Source organism: Ovis canadensis, chromosome 1, assembly GCF_042477335.2.
Source record: "Ovis canadensis isolate MfBH-ARS-UI-01 breed Bighorn chromosome 1, ARS-UI_OviCan_v2, whole genome shotgun sequence".
NCBI lineage: Eukaryota > Metazoa > Chordata > Mammalia > Artiodactyla > Bovidae > Ovis > Ovis canadensis.
Genome location: NC_091245.1, coordinates 121,023,250 through 121,036,623, shown reverse-complemented (window position 1 = coordinate 121,036,623; position 13,374 = coordinate 121,023,250). Strand labels below are relative to the sequence as shown.

At 44.9% G+C, this 13,374-nt stretch overlaps 1 protein-coding gene across 1 annotated transcript in view; it reads left to right on the top strand.

The window, feature by feature from the left end:
* The window catches only part of ADCY10 (adenylate cyclase 10), a 93,217-nt gene extending 92,260 nt beyond the window's left edge, over positions 1-957 (top strand). The window contains exon 32 of the mRNA XM_069548397.1: positions 432-957. Coding sequence (XP_069404498.1) covers positions 432-593 — 162 coding nt within the window. The 3' untranslated portion in view covers positions 594-957. The remainder of the gene's footprint in view (positions 1-431) is intronic.
* The last annotated feature ends 12,417 nt before the right edge of the window (positions 958-13,374 follow it).

The following is a 13,374-nucleotide window of genomic DNA, read 5'->3' as shown; positions in this document are numbered from 1 at the left end:
CATGGGTTTGATCCCTGGTTCAGAAAGATCTCTTATAAGAGGAAACGGCAACCCTGGTATTCTTGCCTAGAAAATCCCATGTACGGAGGAACCTGGCAGGCAGCAGTCCATGGGGTCGCAAAGAGTCAGACACAACTGAGAAACTAAACACCACCACCTTAATTCATGTGCATGTCTTGCCTCTCCTCGAGAATGTGAACAGTTAGAACACAAAAATCATTTGGTCTCCAACACAGTGCCTTATACTCAGTGTTTGTTGAATAAGTAAATGAATTTTCTCCTCTATGTGTTAGAGTTATCCTAGTTTGGGGAGCAAAAGTCATTGTCCATTTTAAAAACTCAGGTACATTTGACCATTTCTGTTAGACCACTCTTGACCATACAAGCTGAGGAGCAGTAATGAATTCTGTGTTCTCTTTTTCTCCTCTCAGGAATGGTGGTACTCAAACTCTGAGTTAACAGAAGACCAATGGCTTCAAACACTCTTGAATCTCCCATCGTGGGAAAAAGTTGTATCAGGCAAGGTAAACATGCAGGATGTTCAGAAAAACAAATTCCTGATGAAAGTTAATATTCTGGACAATCCTTTCTAACCTTTCATGAAAGAGAACAAAGATTTTAATGACTCATTCTCTTGCGATTACCCATTATTAACCTTTCTGTATAGGCAGCACCATCCAGGTTCCTGCATACTTCCTTCTGTTCAGACACAGAACCAGACCTCTGGTTTCTCCTCTGTCTGGAGGGTCAGAGAGGGTTGGCAGTGTCATGCTTTCCTTTCTTCCAGCTTTGCACAAATTCCCTTTGCCTTTAATACTGTTTTAGCTTATCTTGTTTATTTTCAGCCCATGCAGAATTGTATCAGATCGAAAAATTTAGTATCAAAATGATACATTTTGTGGCAGATAGGCTTATATATAATCTATTAAACTGAAAACGGTGATTTTTAAATGTCCAGTGTTCTGTCTTTTGTATGTTGCCCAGGATTAAAAGATAGTGACTTCTCTTCATGGCTGTAAAGTCAAAGTTTGAAAAGACATGTCTTTGCTGTGCCTGACTGCAGCCTCCAAAGCCCCTCTGACTGCATGCATCAAGTATCTGTGGAAACAAATGTTTCAAAATCGAAATATTAGCAATTTTGAGGTGGGTGTCTTTATGTGCTTAGAGTTTACATATTTCTGTATTTAGCAAAGTCATAGCATTTCACTTCACTTCCCAGATGTTGGAGAAGCCATCTGTGGTCACTGTCTATCTTTGGCAGACAGAGCAATTGGCACAGGCACTCTGCGCTCCGACGATGTGCCAGGAACCCGTGGAGACCCTGCCTCTCTCTGTGCTGCGGCAGTCCCCTCCTGTGGTTCACTTCACAAACCCAGGTGGCCTCCGCAAGTAGGTGCCCGAGCAGATTTGTTGACTCGCTTCACCTTTCGGTCCTGGAAGGAGGTTTTCCATGTCTGACTTTAATGGCCACCTCAAATTCTCATAGGGATTTCCAAAGGTAGTGTGCCATCTGAGCCTTCTTTTAACAGGCTAACGTTTCATTGTCCTTTAGCAAAAGGCAAAGCCGTGTTTTCCCTCCTGGTGATATAACTGAATTATAACCACTTAAGGAGGTTGGATAATGCCAGTTGGTACTAGGAGTTTAGCCACAGAGGCTGGGCCCTGGCCTGGTGAAAAAGACAACAGCCTGGGAGGTCAGAGCATTAGGTTCCAACATAAGCTCTGCTTTAAGCACACTTTACTCCTGGGGCTCATCACCTAACTTCTCTATTTCAGCACATGAGTATGAGTATCAAGTAAGACAGTAAAGACGAAAAGGCATTGAAAATCATAACATGCTCTATGAGTGAAAAAAAAATTAGTATCATACATGGCTGATTTTAAATAAATGCATCAAATATTAAGCTCATGTAAATATTGTCCCCTTCAAAGCTATCATCTTGAAAGTTGTGTCAACTAAAAAGATGCAGAACATGAGAGTTTAAAGTTAAGTTTTATTTGGGGCAAAATGAGAACTGCAGCCTGAAAGACAGCACCTCAAGTAGCTCTGAGGAACTGTTCCAAAGCAGCAGTGGAGGAAAGTCAATATATAAGATTTTGGTGAAGGGGAGTTCAGTGCAATAAAGTGCTTACTTTAAACGAGATTTTCTGCTAGTCACGAGGAGCTGATGTCACCATGAAAGATTTAGTGCTTTTCTAGATACGAGGAGATACAAGGATTGGGATCCTGAAATCAGTTCCCAAAAATACCTCTCTAAAGCCCTGTTCCACCAGTTTCTCTCGCGCACAGAGTGCCTCACTCTCCACCCTGAGTTCCCTTCAGGGGGTGTTGAAGGTCAGCAGATACAGCAGCGCAGGCAGATGGCGAATACTCATGGTTTTATTGTTCCCTTGCTGGCGAGTGTTCTTGGCACGGGCCAGTTTGTAGTTGACTTTTGCATACTTGTCCCGTGTGCTCTCTTATCACCTCCATTATTTTATGTATCATTCATCTTAATCATTCACTTATATACTCATCCAGCTAACTTTTTTTTTTTTTTTGGACTAATCACTGTGCATTGGGCGTGGATTAAATACCAGAGATTAAAATACAAAGATGTAAAAGACACAATTCTTGATCTTGGTGAGCTCATATATCCAGTAGAGGAAACAGACACACAAGTCAAACTCAGCCCGTGTTAGTCGTTCAGTCATGTCTGACTCTTTGCAACCACATGGATTGTAGCCCAACAGGCTTATCTGTCCATGGGATTCTCCAAGCAAGAATATCAGAATAGGTTGCCATTCCCTTCTCCAGAGGATCTTCCCAACCCAGGGACTGAGCCCAGGTCTCCTGTACTGCTAACAGATTCTTTACTGTCTGAGTCACCAGAGAAGTCTGTATTTCACTGTAGTTATACTATAGGTATGTACACAGTAAACAGCATGGTGGAGAGAGTTGTTTTTGTTCAGTCACTCAGTCGTGTCTGACTCTTTGTGACCCCACAGACCCCATGGAAGCACACCATCTCCCAAGTTCGAGTTTGCTCAAACTCACGTCCATTGAGTCGGTGATTTCATCCAACCATCTCATCCTCTGTCATCCCCTTCTCCTCCTGCCTTCAATCTTTCCCAGCATCAGGGTCTTTTCTAATGAGTCAGTTCTTCACATCGGGTGGCCAAAGTATCAGAGCTTCAACTTCAGCATCAGTCCTTCCAATGAATATTCAGGACAGATTTCCTTTAGGATTGACTTGTTTTATCTCCTTGCAGTCCAAGGGACTCTCAAAAGTCTTCTCCAACACCACAGTTCAAAAGCATCAATCCTTTGGTGCTCAGCCTTCTTTGTGATCCAATTCTTTCATCCATACATGACTACTGGAAAAATCATAGCTTTGACTACATGGACTTTTGTCAGCAAAGTAATGTCTCTGTTTTTTAATATGCCGTCTTAGGTCTGTCATCACTGGAGAAGGGATAGCCTACCCACTCCAGTATTCTGGCCTAGAGAATTCTATGGATTGTGTAGTCCATGGGATCTCAAAGAGTCAGACATGACTGAGAGACTTGCACTTCACTTTCACTTTTTAGGTCTGTCATAGCTTTTCTTCCAAGGAGCAAGCAATTTCACGGCTACAATCACTATCTGCTGTGATTTTGGAACCCAAGTCTCTCATCATTTCCATTGTTTCCCCGTCTATTTGCCATGAAGTGATGGGACTGGATTCCATGATCTTCGTTTTTTGCATGCTGAATTTTAAGCCAGCTTTTTCACTTTCCTCTTTCACCATCAAGAGGCTCTTTAGTTCCTCTTTGCTTTCTGCCATAAGGATGGTATCATCTGCATATCTGAGGTTATTTATATTTCTCCTGGCAACCTTGATTCCAGCTAGTGGTTCATCCAGCCAGGCATTTCACATGATGTAATCTGCATGTAAGTTAAATAAGCAGGGTGACAATATACAGCCTTGAGGTACTCCTTTCCCAATTTGGAGCCAGTCCATTGTTCCATGTCAAGTTCTAACTGTTGTTTCTTAACCTGCGTATAGATTTCTCAGGAGGCAGATGTGATGGTCTGGTATTCCCATCTCTTGAAGAATTTTCCAGTTTGTTGTGGAGAGAGTAGCACACACAAAATCCAGATGACTCTGAAGACTTAGCTGAACTGCCTCTGACACAAAGTCATTTTGATTACCCTGGCCCTTCCAGAGGAGGGCAGAGGGCAAATGTGGGTGAAGATAGGTGAGTGTGTTAGAGCAGGTGCACACAGAGACAAGCATGAGCAATGCTGGCCTACAGCAGAGAGATGTTTGGCGTGGAGCTTATCGGAGAGGTAAGCCCAGCAGCTGGGGGTCTGCTCTGCAGATGTCATGCTGGACTAGAAGTGAAGTGTTGTCCTCCCAACCCCCAGCACATGCCTCTTCCTTTCCATTAAATTTACCAGCACCTCCGAGATGAAGTCCTCCAGTGAAAAGCTGGGTGCTGGGTTCACCCACCATCTTTCATCCTCCAAAACTTCAAAAACGTCTTTTACTTTATTTTATTGGCTTGCCACCAAGCCAAAGCAAGACTGGAGGAGGTGGACAAGGGGAGGGTAGTCTGTTACTGGAAGTGTAGCGACTTCCCCAAGGACTGATGAAAGAAATCGAGAAGAACCAGGAAAAGACCAAAGTGCAAATGAGGGGTTTTACATTTCATGTATCTCAATCCAGAGGAGCAGGCATCAGGCTCTACAGGCATCTCGAACTTGCTTTCTGGCCCCAGACTACACCAAAGACTGACCATGTGACCTTTTCGTTAGTTTCCTCACCTCCAAATTAAACAGGTTGTGACAGGTTCCCACCCCTCCCAGTCTGCCATTCCCAGCTCCTATAAACAAGCTGGGCCCAGGTCCATCTTCTCTGCAGCCAGCAGATGGCAACATGAGCTCTTTGCTCTGGAGGAGGCCCAGGGAACCGTTTTCTGGTCAAGAGCCAAGCTTTTGTGTTCCAACCCACAGCCTCATCCTGAACACTTAGAACCATGTCAACTTCCATGGTAGCTCTCCTCAGTATCTATAAGAAGTTTCCAGCATGTGGTTCTCAGGAACATCACTTGAGAAAGTAGATTCTGGCTAGAATTCTTTTTAGGAGAAGGCAGATAATTTCATGAAGCTTCCAGGAAGACAGTAATGAATAAGTGAAGATCTACCTTTTCTTTCTTTCTTTCTCCTTCCTTCCTTCCTTCCTTCCTTCCTATGAGCTTGTGAACTCTTCTCCCCACGTCTATGGCTTCTTACAGGGCAGAGGCCCTGTCCTCACTCCCTGTCTCCAGCACCATTCTCGGTGCCTGGACACAGAATTAGTGCTCAGAAAGCTTGAATTAATGAATTAATATTTTCACTTGATCATTTTGAATTAATTCTTGCAGGCACTCTTAGAAAGAGGAACCTAATATTTATTGAATTTCGTGTTTTTTATGTATGGGAAGATGCAAGAATCTGGGGTCTCTGAAAATTTTCCATAGATAAGTTTCTTAACTATCTAGGGGCTGATATCCAAAGCACAGAATGCTTCCTGTTTTCCTCCACCCTGAATTCCCCAGAGGTGACTACAATGTCTAACGGCTTGATCCTTGTAGAACTGGAATGGCAGGCAATATTTTTTTTTCCCACAAATGTGGACCTGGGGCCTCACTGGATTGGTTCTCCATACTGCCAGTTGCTAGCTTTGTGTCCATGGGCAATTTATTAAACCTCTTTGTGTCTCAGTTCCCTTGTTTATAAGTTGAGCGTGATGTTAGTATGCACCTTATAGCATTGTTATGAGTTAATTCAGATGTGCGCACCCAACATGTTGTGTTAGTTGCTCAACCATGTCCGACTCCGCAACCTCATGGATTGTAGCCCACCAGGCTCCTCCGTCCATGGAATTCTCCAGGCAGCAATACTGAAATGGGTTGCCTTTGCCTTCTCTAGGGGATCTTCCCTCTTCTGTATCATCTGAGCCACCAGGGAAGCCCCAATTCTGTTGAGAGAACAGACAGTCAGTTAAATTCAGAGCAATGAGGAACACTGCACAGAGTTTGCTGGAGAGGAAAAATAGAGGCACATATGCTAGCATGTCTTTAGAAGGTTCTAGGAAGCTTCCTAGAAGAGGAAATTGGATTTAGCCAGGTAAAGACATTTCACATCAGAACTGGTGCTGGAGAAGCTTGGAGGCCATGGAGAGCCTGGGTACTTCCACTCGGTCTGCAGCAACGGGAGGTGTGTGCGTGAGCCGTAAGAGGCAGGCAGGATCTAAGGCCTTTTGGGCCGGGCAGTTTAGAGGCTGAGACTTTAGCCTGCCAGCTATATGTCACTGAATGGCTTTACTGAAGATGCGCATGGACCGCACTTCTGCTTCAGAAAGACCACCCTCTTGGTGGAGAATGGATTGGAAGCAAGCTAGGCCAACATGAAGGCTGGGAAATGGTTCTTATTGCAAGCCTGGGATAGGATGTCCTGCAGTAATGAAAGGACAGTGGAGACAGAGATAAGGGCTCTGACTTGAAAGATATTAGAATAGTAGATACTGAAATCAGAGATTGGCTTTTCAAGGAGAACATTCAAAATGAACAAATAAATAGAGAGAGGCTGCATAAACTAAGGACTGAAAAGTTTCAAACACTTGCATGTTTCCCGTTACTTACTGGAAAAGTATTATATTCACTTCCTGTTCCCTCCCACCCATCCCCAGCCTTGCAGCTCCAGCTTTTCAACCCCACCTAAGGTCACCCATGACACAGTGTGTCATCTCTGTTGATGGTCTCAGCCACTGATCATCATGACTCTTCTGTCTTTAATTCATCAGCTCGTCATATCCTACCAATGTCCTTTAATGTTCTGCCTAATACCTCTCAGATCCCTCCTTCTCACCTCTTCTCTATTACCAAGTTTGAACTCGCTCTGCTCACTGTACGATAGGCCAATAAATCTGAGATGAGGTATTGGGATGAAGAAGGGACTTTATTGGTGAGCCAGCTAACCAAGAAGATGGCAGACTAGTTCCTCAAAATAACCATCTTGTTAGGCCTGATTGCCAGTTTCTTTTATGTATCACAGATGAGGGGAAGTGAGGAAACAAAGTAAAAAGACTATTTAATCCTTGCAAATGTCCTCTAGAATGGCAAACCTCAGGCTGAGGAGTGTGTTAGTGTTACTTCCTTACAGTCCTTCACATTAGGTATGCCTACAATAAGAAAAACAGCAAGATGAGGGTTAAAGTCACAGAAGTAGATCCAGCATGAAGTGAAGCAAAGTCGCTCAGTCGTGTCCGACTCTTTGCAACCCCATGGACTGTAGCCTACCAGGCTCCTCTGTCCATGGAATTTTCCAGGCAATAGTTCTGGAGTGGATTGCCATTTCCTTCTCCAGGGGATCTTCCCAACCCAGGGATCGAACCCGGGTCTTCCATATTGTAGACAGACGCTTTACCATCTGAGCCATAAATTCAAAATTAACCTTTCCCAGTTACATTCCCACCACTGCTGAAAATCTGGTTCTGTCATCTCTGATGAAGCTCTGTAATAGCCACATAATTCACTGGCCTCTTAATTTCAGATTTCTATCCTCTACCAACTGGCAGCATAAGCTTGCTAAAAAGCAAATCCTCATTTGTTTCTCCTCTACTTAAAATCCTATTTGCCTTCAGGACTACTTTCCAATTTCTCAGCCTAGAATGTGGGGCTTTCAAGACCTGTGCTTAGTCATTCGACTCCTTGTGACCCCATGGACTATAGCCTGCTAGGCTTCTCTGTCCATGGGAATTTCCTGGCAAGAATACTGGAGTGGGTTGCCACTTCCTTCATCAGGGAGTCTTCCTGACTCAGGGATTGAACCCACGAACCTGCATCTCCTGAGTCTCCTGCATTGCAGGCAGATTCTTTACTGCTGAGCCACTGGGGAATCACTGCACATTTATGCATGACTGACACAGGCGTTTCCTTAACATTGTTATTTCAATAGCCTAAAGCTGTTCCGTTCAAGACCTGGTTCTCCGCCAAATCTGATGCTGCAATCACATGGGCCTCACTCCCACCTTGAAACTTTGGGTTGGTCCCTCCAACTGGAATGGTCTTTACCCAAGTCTCTCGGGATTCTCCCAGCTTGCTTTCGAATGTTTGTGGCCTTGAGCTGGGCTTATCAGTTCATCCTTATTGCCCAGACATTTATCCTTTCTCCTTGGAGCCGCTCGCACGTGACTGCCTAGAGCTCACTGTGACTGTGGGGCTGTCTCCTCTGAGCTTGTCAAGGACAGGGATTCTGTCTCCCTCATCTTTCTATCCCCTTGGGGGTACACTTGGTGTAGGGTCAAACATTAGAAGGCTGTCAGCATGCTCTGTCTTCACAGTTGCATCCTACATGCCCCCAGTGTGTGGGACACAGTAGGCGCTAGTGAGCTCCACCTATCCACTGCAGAGTGGCAACCACCAGGACCGCCACTGTGAGGCATATTTGTATTCCCACCCACCACACCTGGTAAGGAATCCGCCTGCAATGCAGGAGACCTGGGTTTGACCCCTGGGTTGGAAAGATCCCCTGGAGAAGGGAAAGGCTACCCACTTCAGTATTCTGGCCTGGAGAATTCCATGAACTGTATAGTCCACGGAGCCAGGCACGACTTTCACTTTCACTTTCACTCCTCTATAGGAAGAGAAAAGAGGAGTGTGGGGAGATGATGTGAGCGTGTATGTGTGTGTGTGTGTGTATAATCTGGCACAACTATTCAAAACGATAACTCTGGCATGGTCTGCACTATCACCGTCCCACAGAATTTTCTGTGATGAAGGAAATGTTCTCTCCCTGCACTGTCCTTCACCACATGTAACTAGTGAGCACTTGAGACTGAGGATCTGAATTTTAAATTTAATTTTAATTAATTTAAATTAATGGTCTCATGTGGCCTGTAGCTATTATCTAGGACAGTGCTATAAGAGCGTTAACCTTAAAATGCCAGAACAGAACCACTGCCGATGGAGTTGGGACATGTCTATGACAGAGAATAACACCAGCTTCGATCAGAGGGTAATTATTACTACATAAGAGAAAAGGTATCACACCAGTTAAGCTAAACCTTTTATCAATATGTATTGCGTTGGCCAAAGAATTTTGTTCAGGTTTTTGTAATAACATCTTATGGAAAACCTTGAACAAAGTTTTTGGCCAACCCAATATTTCTCCATTTAATGTGATTCCAGGATGCCAAACTAATGCTTAATAAGAGATCACATGTTAGTCTAATGCCCAAGTCATACAGTGGTGAGGTTGCTTTACTGGGCCTTCGCCTCTGCAGGAAGGGCTGGCATTCTGCAATGACTTTAATGCATGCTGGCCATAGGGAGGAGGAGGCCTGAAGGGTGGCCCTTGGAGAGTCACAGTCTACAAGCTTGAAGTTAATTGAAATAGAAAATTCATAATGAACCTAAATCTTTCACTTTCTCTCATGGTATTTTCGAGGGAGGACATGAAAGGAGGCCAGTTATTTCCAGCCAAGTGCTAGCTCTCCTCCTAAGTTTGCTTCACTTTTCTCCCTTGGGCTGTTTTCTCTCTTGCCCAAGCCCATTTAGTCAACATTCAGTCATGAGCTGAGCCTCCTGTCTGAGCCTAGCGTGTCCCAAGGGTCCTGTGCTCAGGAGCCATGCTGCACCCTCTGTGGTGCGAGCGCCTTCCTGATGACGCAGTGCTGGCTCATATCCTTTCACATGGGACCTTGGTTTAGCTGCTTCAACTGCTGCAGGATACAGGCGGCGTGGCACTTGCTGTCTTCCAGCAGCCCCATGCTCCACAGATGTTTCACATTCTTTGGGACCAAGATCCTTGAACACACTTTTCAGAGCCATTTCCCCCCCTGCCAGATCCACTTCCTTCAGCAATGACTTACATGTAAAAAACATCAGGGCTTTTAACCAGATAGGAACACTCAGATATGTTATAAACAAAGTCTCCGGGGTTCTTCTGGGCCAGTAAGAGCAAGGACATCTCTTTGCAAAATGATCCATATTCCTCTGAGCCTATTGTACATTGTAAGAGAGGCCCTACAAAATAAGTTTAGATTTTATATTTCATTTATCTAATTGAAATAAACTGTAATTAAAAAACAAAACGTGGTTAAGATTCTACACTTCCACTGCAGGGGGTTTGGGCTTCATCTCCAGTCAGGGAACTAAGATCACACATGCCTTGTGATGAGACCAAAAAATAAAAAAATAAAAAGCTTATGCAAAAAACAAAGTCCTCCCCTTCCCACAACCAATTTTATTCAAAGCAAGAGAAAGAACCTAGACTGAATCTAGTTTCAAAACTCAGTCTCCATGGAGTCCTTATCAGGGGAAGGGCAACCTCAGGTCTTAAGCAAGTTAACCTCAGCTATGCTATTCCTCCCTTACCCTATCCCCACCCCAACCCATGCCCACAGCAGAGCAGTGATTCAGGTACACATGCCTGAAATTACTTAATGCCCCAAAGGGAAAAGTAACCACAAACGTATCAGACACATAGCACTGGAGGGCAGGAATTGAAAACAAATGTGAGAATATGAAACCTGTCCAACTTCCTCTTCCCAGATGTTGGGAGATTAGAAAAAAAAAAAAAATCCCTTTCTTACATTCTGGGATAAAAAAGACCAGACCCATAAAGCCCACAGTGAAGGAATGGATGGATTATTAAATCCAAACCCTGAGCCAAAAAGAGACAATAGTTTAACATCCTATTTTCAGAAGGAAACAGATGCTGGAAGCAGCTGCTCTCCTAGGACTCTCAGAACTTGAAAGATTTGTACTTCCTTCTTGTAAACGCAGCCGTGTCTCCCGGAGTTTCTAGAGCTCCTTCCTGCCTTCTGCCCCAGTTGTTTTCCTTGTAACCAGATTCAGTCTGACTTGAGAGCAGCCTTCTGCCAGGATGTGAGGAGGGGGAGGGGAGATGATCACCTCTTTGGGCATTTTTTTTTAGAGTACATATGGACAAACACAATTATGTTACCACATATGATAGACAAAACAAGACAACTGGTTGTACAACTTTTTTTTTTTTTTTGGCCACACAGCAAGCAGGCCAACAACTGAAACCATGCCTCCTGAAGTACACAGAGTCTTACAGGACCACAAGGGAAGTTTCAAAACAAGACAACTGGAAACAACCTACATATCCAGAAACAAGTTACAACTTTATGGTACAACTGTTACCCCCAAACTGGTTTTGCCTCTTGTTGGATGTCAAACCAATAGTTACAAACAAGCCAAAGATCAGGAGGAGGAAAGATTTATTATTACTTGCAGCAAGTAAGGAGAACATTGAGAATATTTCCCAAAGCAGCATTTCCCCACTAGCAAAACTGGGGAAGTTTTAAGTGAAGAATACATACATATGTATGAAGGGGCTTGAGCAGAGGAGAGTTCAGCATAGAATTCAGGCATGGAGTCCAAGCTTTAGCTGACTGAAGTCAGGAGGGTCAACATCCTTCACCTGAGTGGGGACCTTACTTCCTGCAGAACTCAAAGGTATAGTGTTATGTAGGAGGAGGAACTAGACCTCCCCTGGTGGCTCAACAGTAAAGAATCCACCCGCTGTGCGCAAGATGCTGGTTCAATCCCTGATCTGCAAAGATTCCGCCGGAGAAGGAAATGGCAACCCACTCCAGTATTCTTGCCTGGGAAATTTTTCCAGGGGCAGAGGAGCCTGGTGGGCTACCGTCCGTGAGGCTGCAGAGATTCAGACACATGTGAGCACAACTACAACCATGATAATAAATGACACACTCACAGGCACCAAGACAGTCCTAGGCCAACCATAATTCTTGGGCTTTAAGATCACTGCGTGTGGTGACTGCATCCATGAAATTAAAGGAAAAGCTTGGAGGAAAAGCTATGACAAACCTAGACAGCATATTGAAAAGCAGAGACATCACTTTGCCAACAAAGCTCTGTATGGTCAAAGCTATGGTTTTTCCAATAGTCATGTACGGATGTGAGAGTTGGACCGTGAAGAAGGCTGAGCACCAAAGAATTGATGCTTTTGAACTGTAGTGCTGGAGAAGGCTCTTGAGAGCCCCTTGGACAGCAAGGAGATCCAACCAGTCAATCCTAAGGGACATCACCCTGAATATTCACTGGAAGGACTGATGCTGAAGTTGAAGCTCCAACACTTTGGCCACCTGATGCAAAGGGCCAACTCATTGGAAAAGACCCTGACGCTGGGAAAGATTGAAGGCCAGGAGAAGAAGGGGATGACAGAGGATGAGATGGTTGGATGGCATCACCAACTTAACGGACATGATTTTAAGCAAACTACAGAAAATAGTGGAGGACAGGGAAGCCTGGCGTGCTGCAGTCCATGGGGGTCTCAAAGAGTTGAACAAACTCAGTGCCTGAACAACAACAATCACAACAGGCCAAAAAGTGGACAGTGGTCCAATTCCTGGAAGTCCCCACCCCTTCCCCCAAATAGAATAATCCTCCCCCTCATCAGCCGATAAAAATACCCAGCCCTCTAAAAACTGACAGCCCTGTACCCTGGAATCTCTCATCTTCTGAGATGGCCCGTATTCTGTCTGTGGAGCATGTATCTCCCTGAATAAACCTTTCATTTTACTATGACCTGCTCTTGAATTATTTCCTGCACGAAGTTAAGAACCCACACATGACTGCTGTCCCAGGGACTCGCTGAGCCCTGGGATGTGACCATCCTCTTGCACCCCATTCTCTTTCCTGCAACATTTGAAATTCTTCTTTAAAAAAATCTTGAATATACAGGAAAACAGGTGTTGCGGAATCTGCTGTATGACTAGGCCATGCAAGACTGCTGTTCTCTTGCTCTCCGCATATCCCCTGCCCCCAGTCCCTGCCTCATCTATACCCTACTCACCTGACTGATGTTACCTCAGAGCCCAAGTGGAATTGCCTGAGTACATAGTTCCCACCCACTCTTCCTCTCCCCCACCCCCAGCTTGTGATTGTTTTAATCCTTAGGCCAGAATGGCTCTATCCAGCTGGGAAATATCTACCCCAGGAGGCTATGAGGGACTTGCTCCTCCCCTGTTTTCCCTGGTAACCAATGAGCCAACTTGATGTCAATTCCCCTATAACCGGGTGTAGCCTCCCCTCCCTCCTGGTAGGAGACGGCTGCCTCATTCTGCCTGCAGGTTGGCTCCAGGACCTTGCTTTGGATGAGTCTAATTTCCTGTGTGTTCCCCTCTCCCATAAACCACTGACATCTCTGTCGGCAGCTCCAGGCTGTTTCTTTGGTCTTGAGACTAAGTTCAGTTCAGTCGCTCAGTCGTGTCCGACTCTTTGCGACCCCATGAATCACAGCACGCCAGGCCTCCCTGTCCATCACCACCTCCCGGAGTTCACTCAGACTCACGTCCATTGAGTCCGTGATGC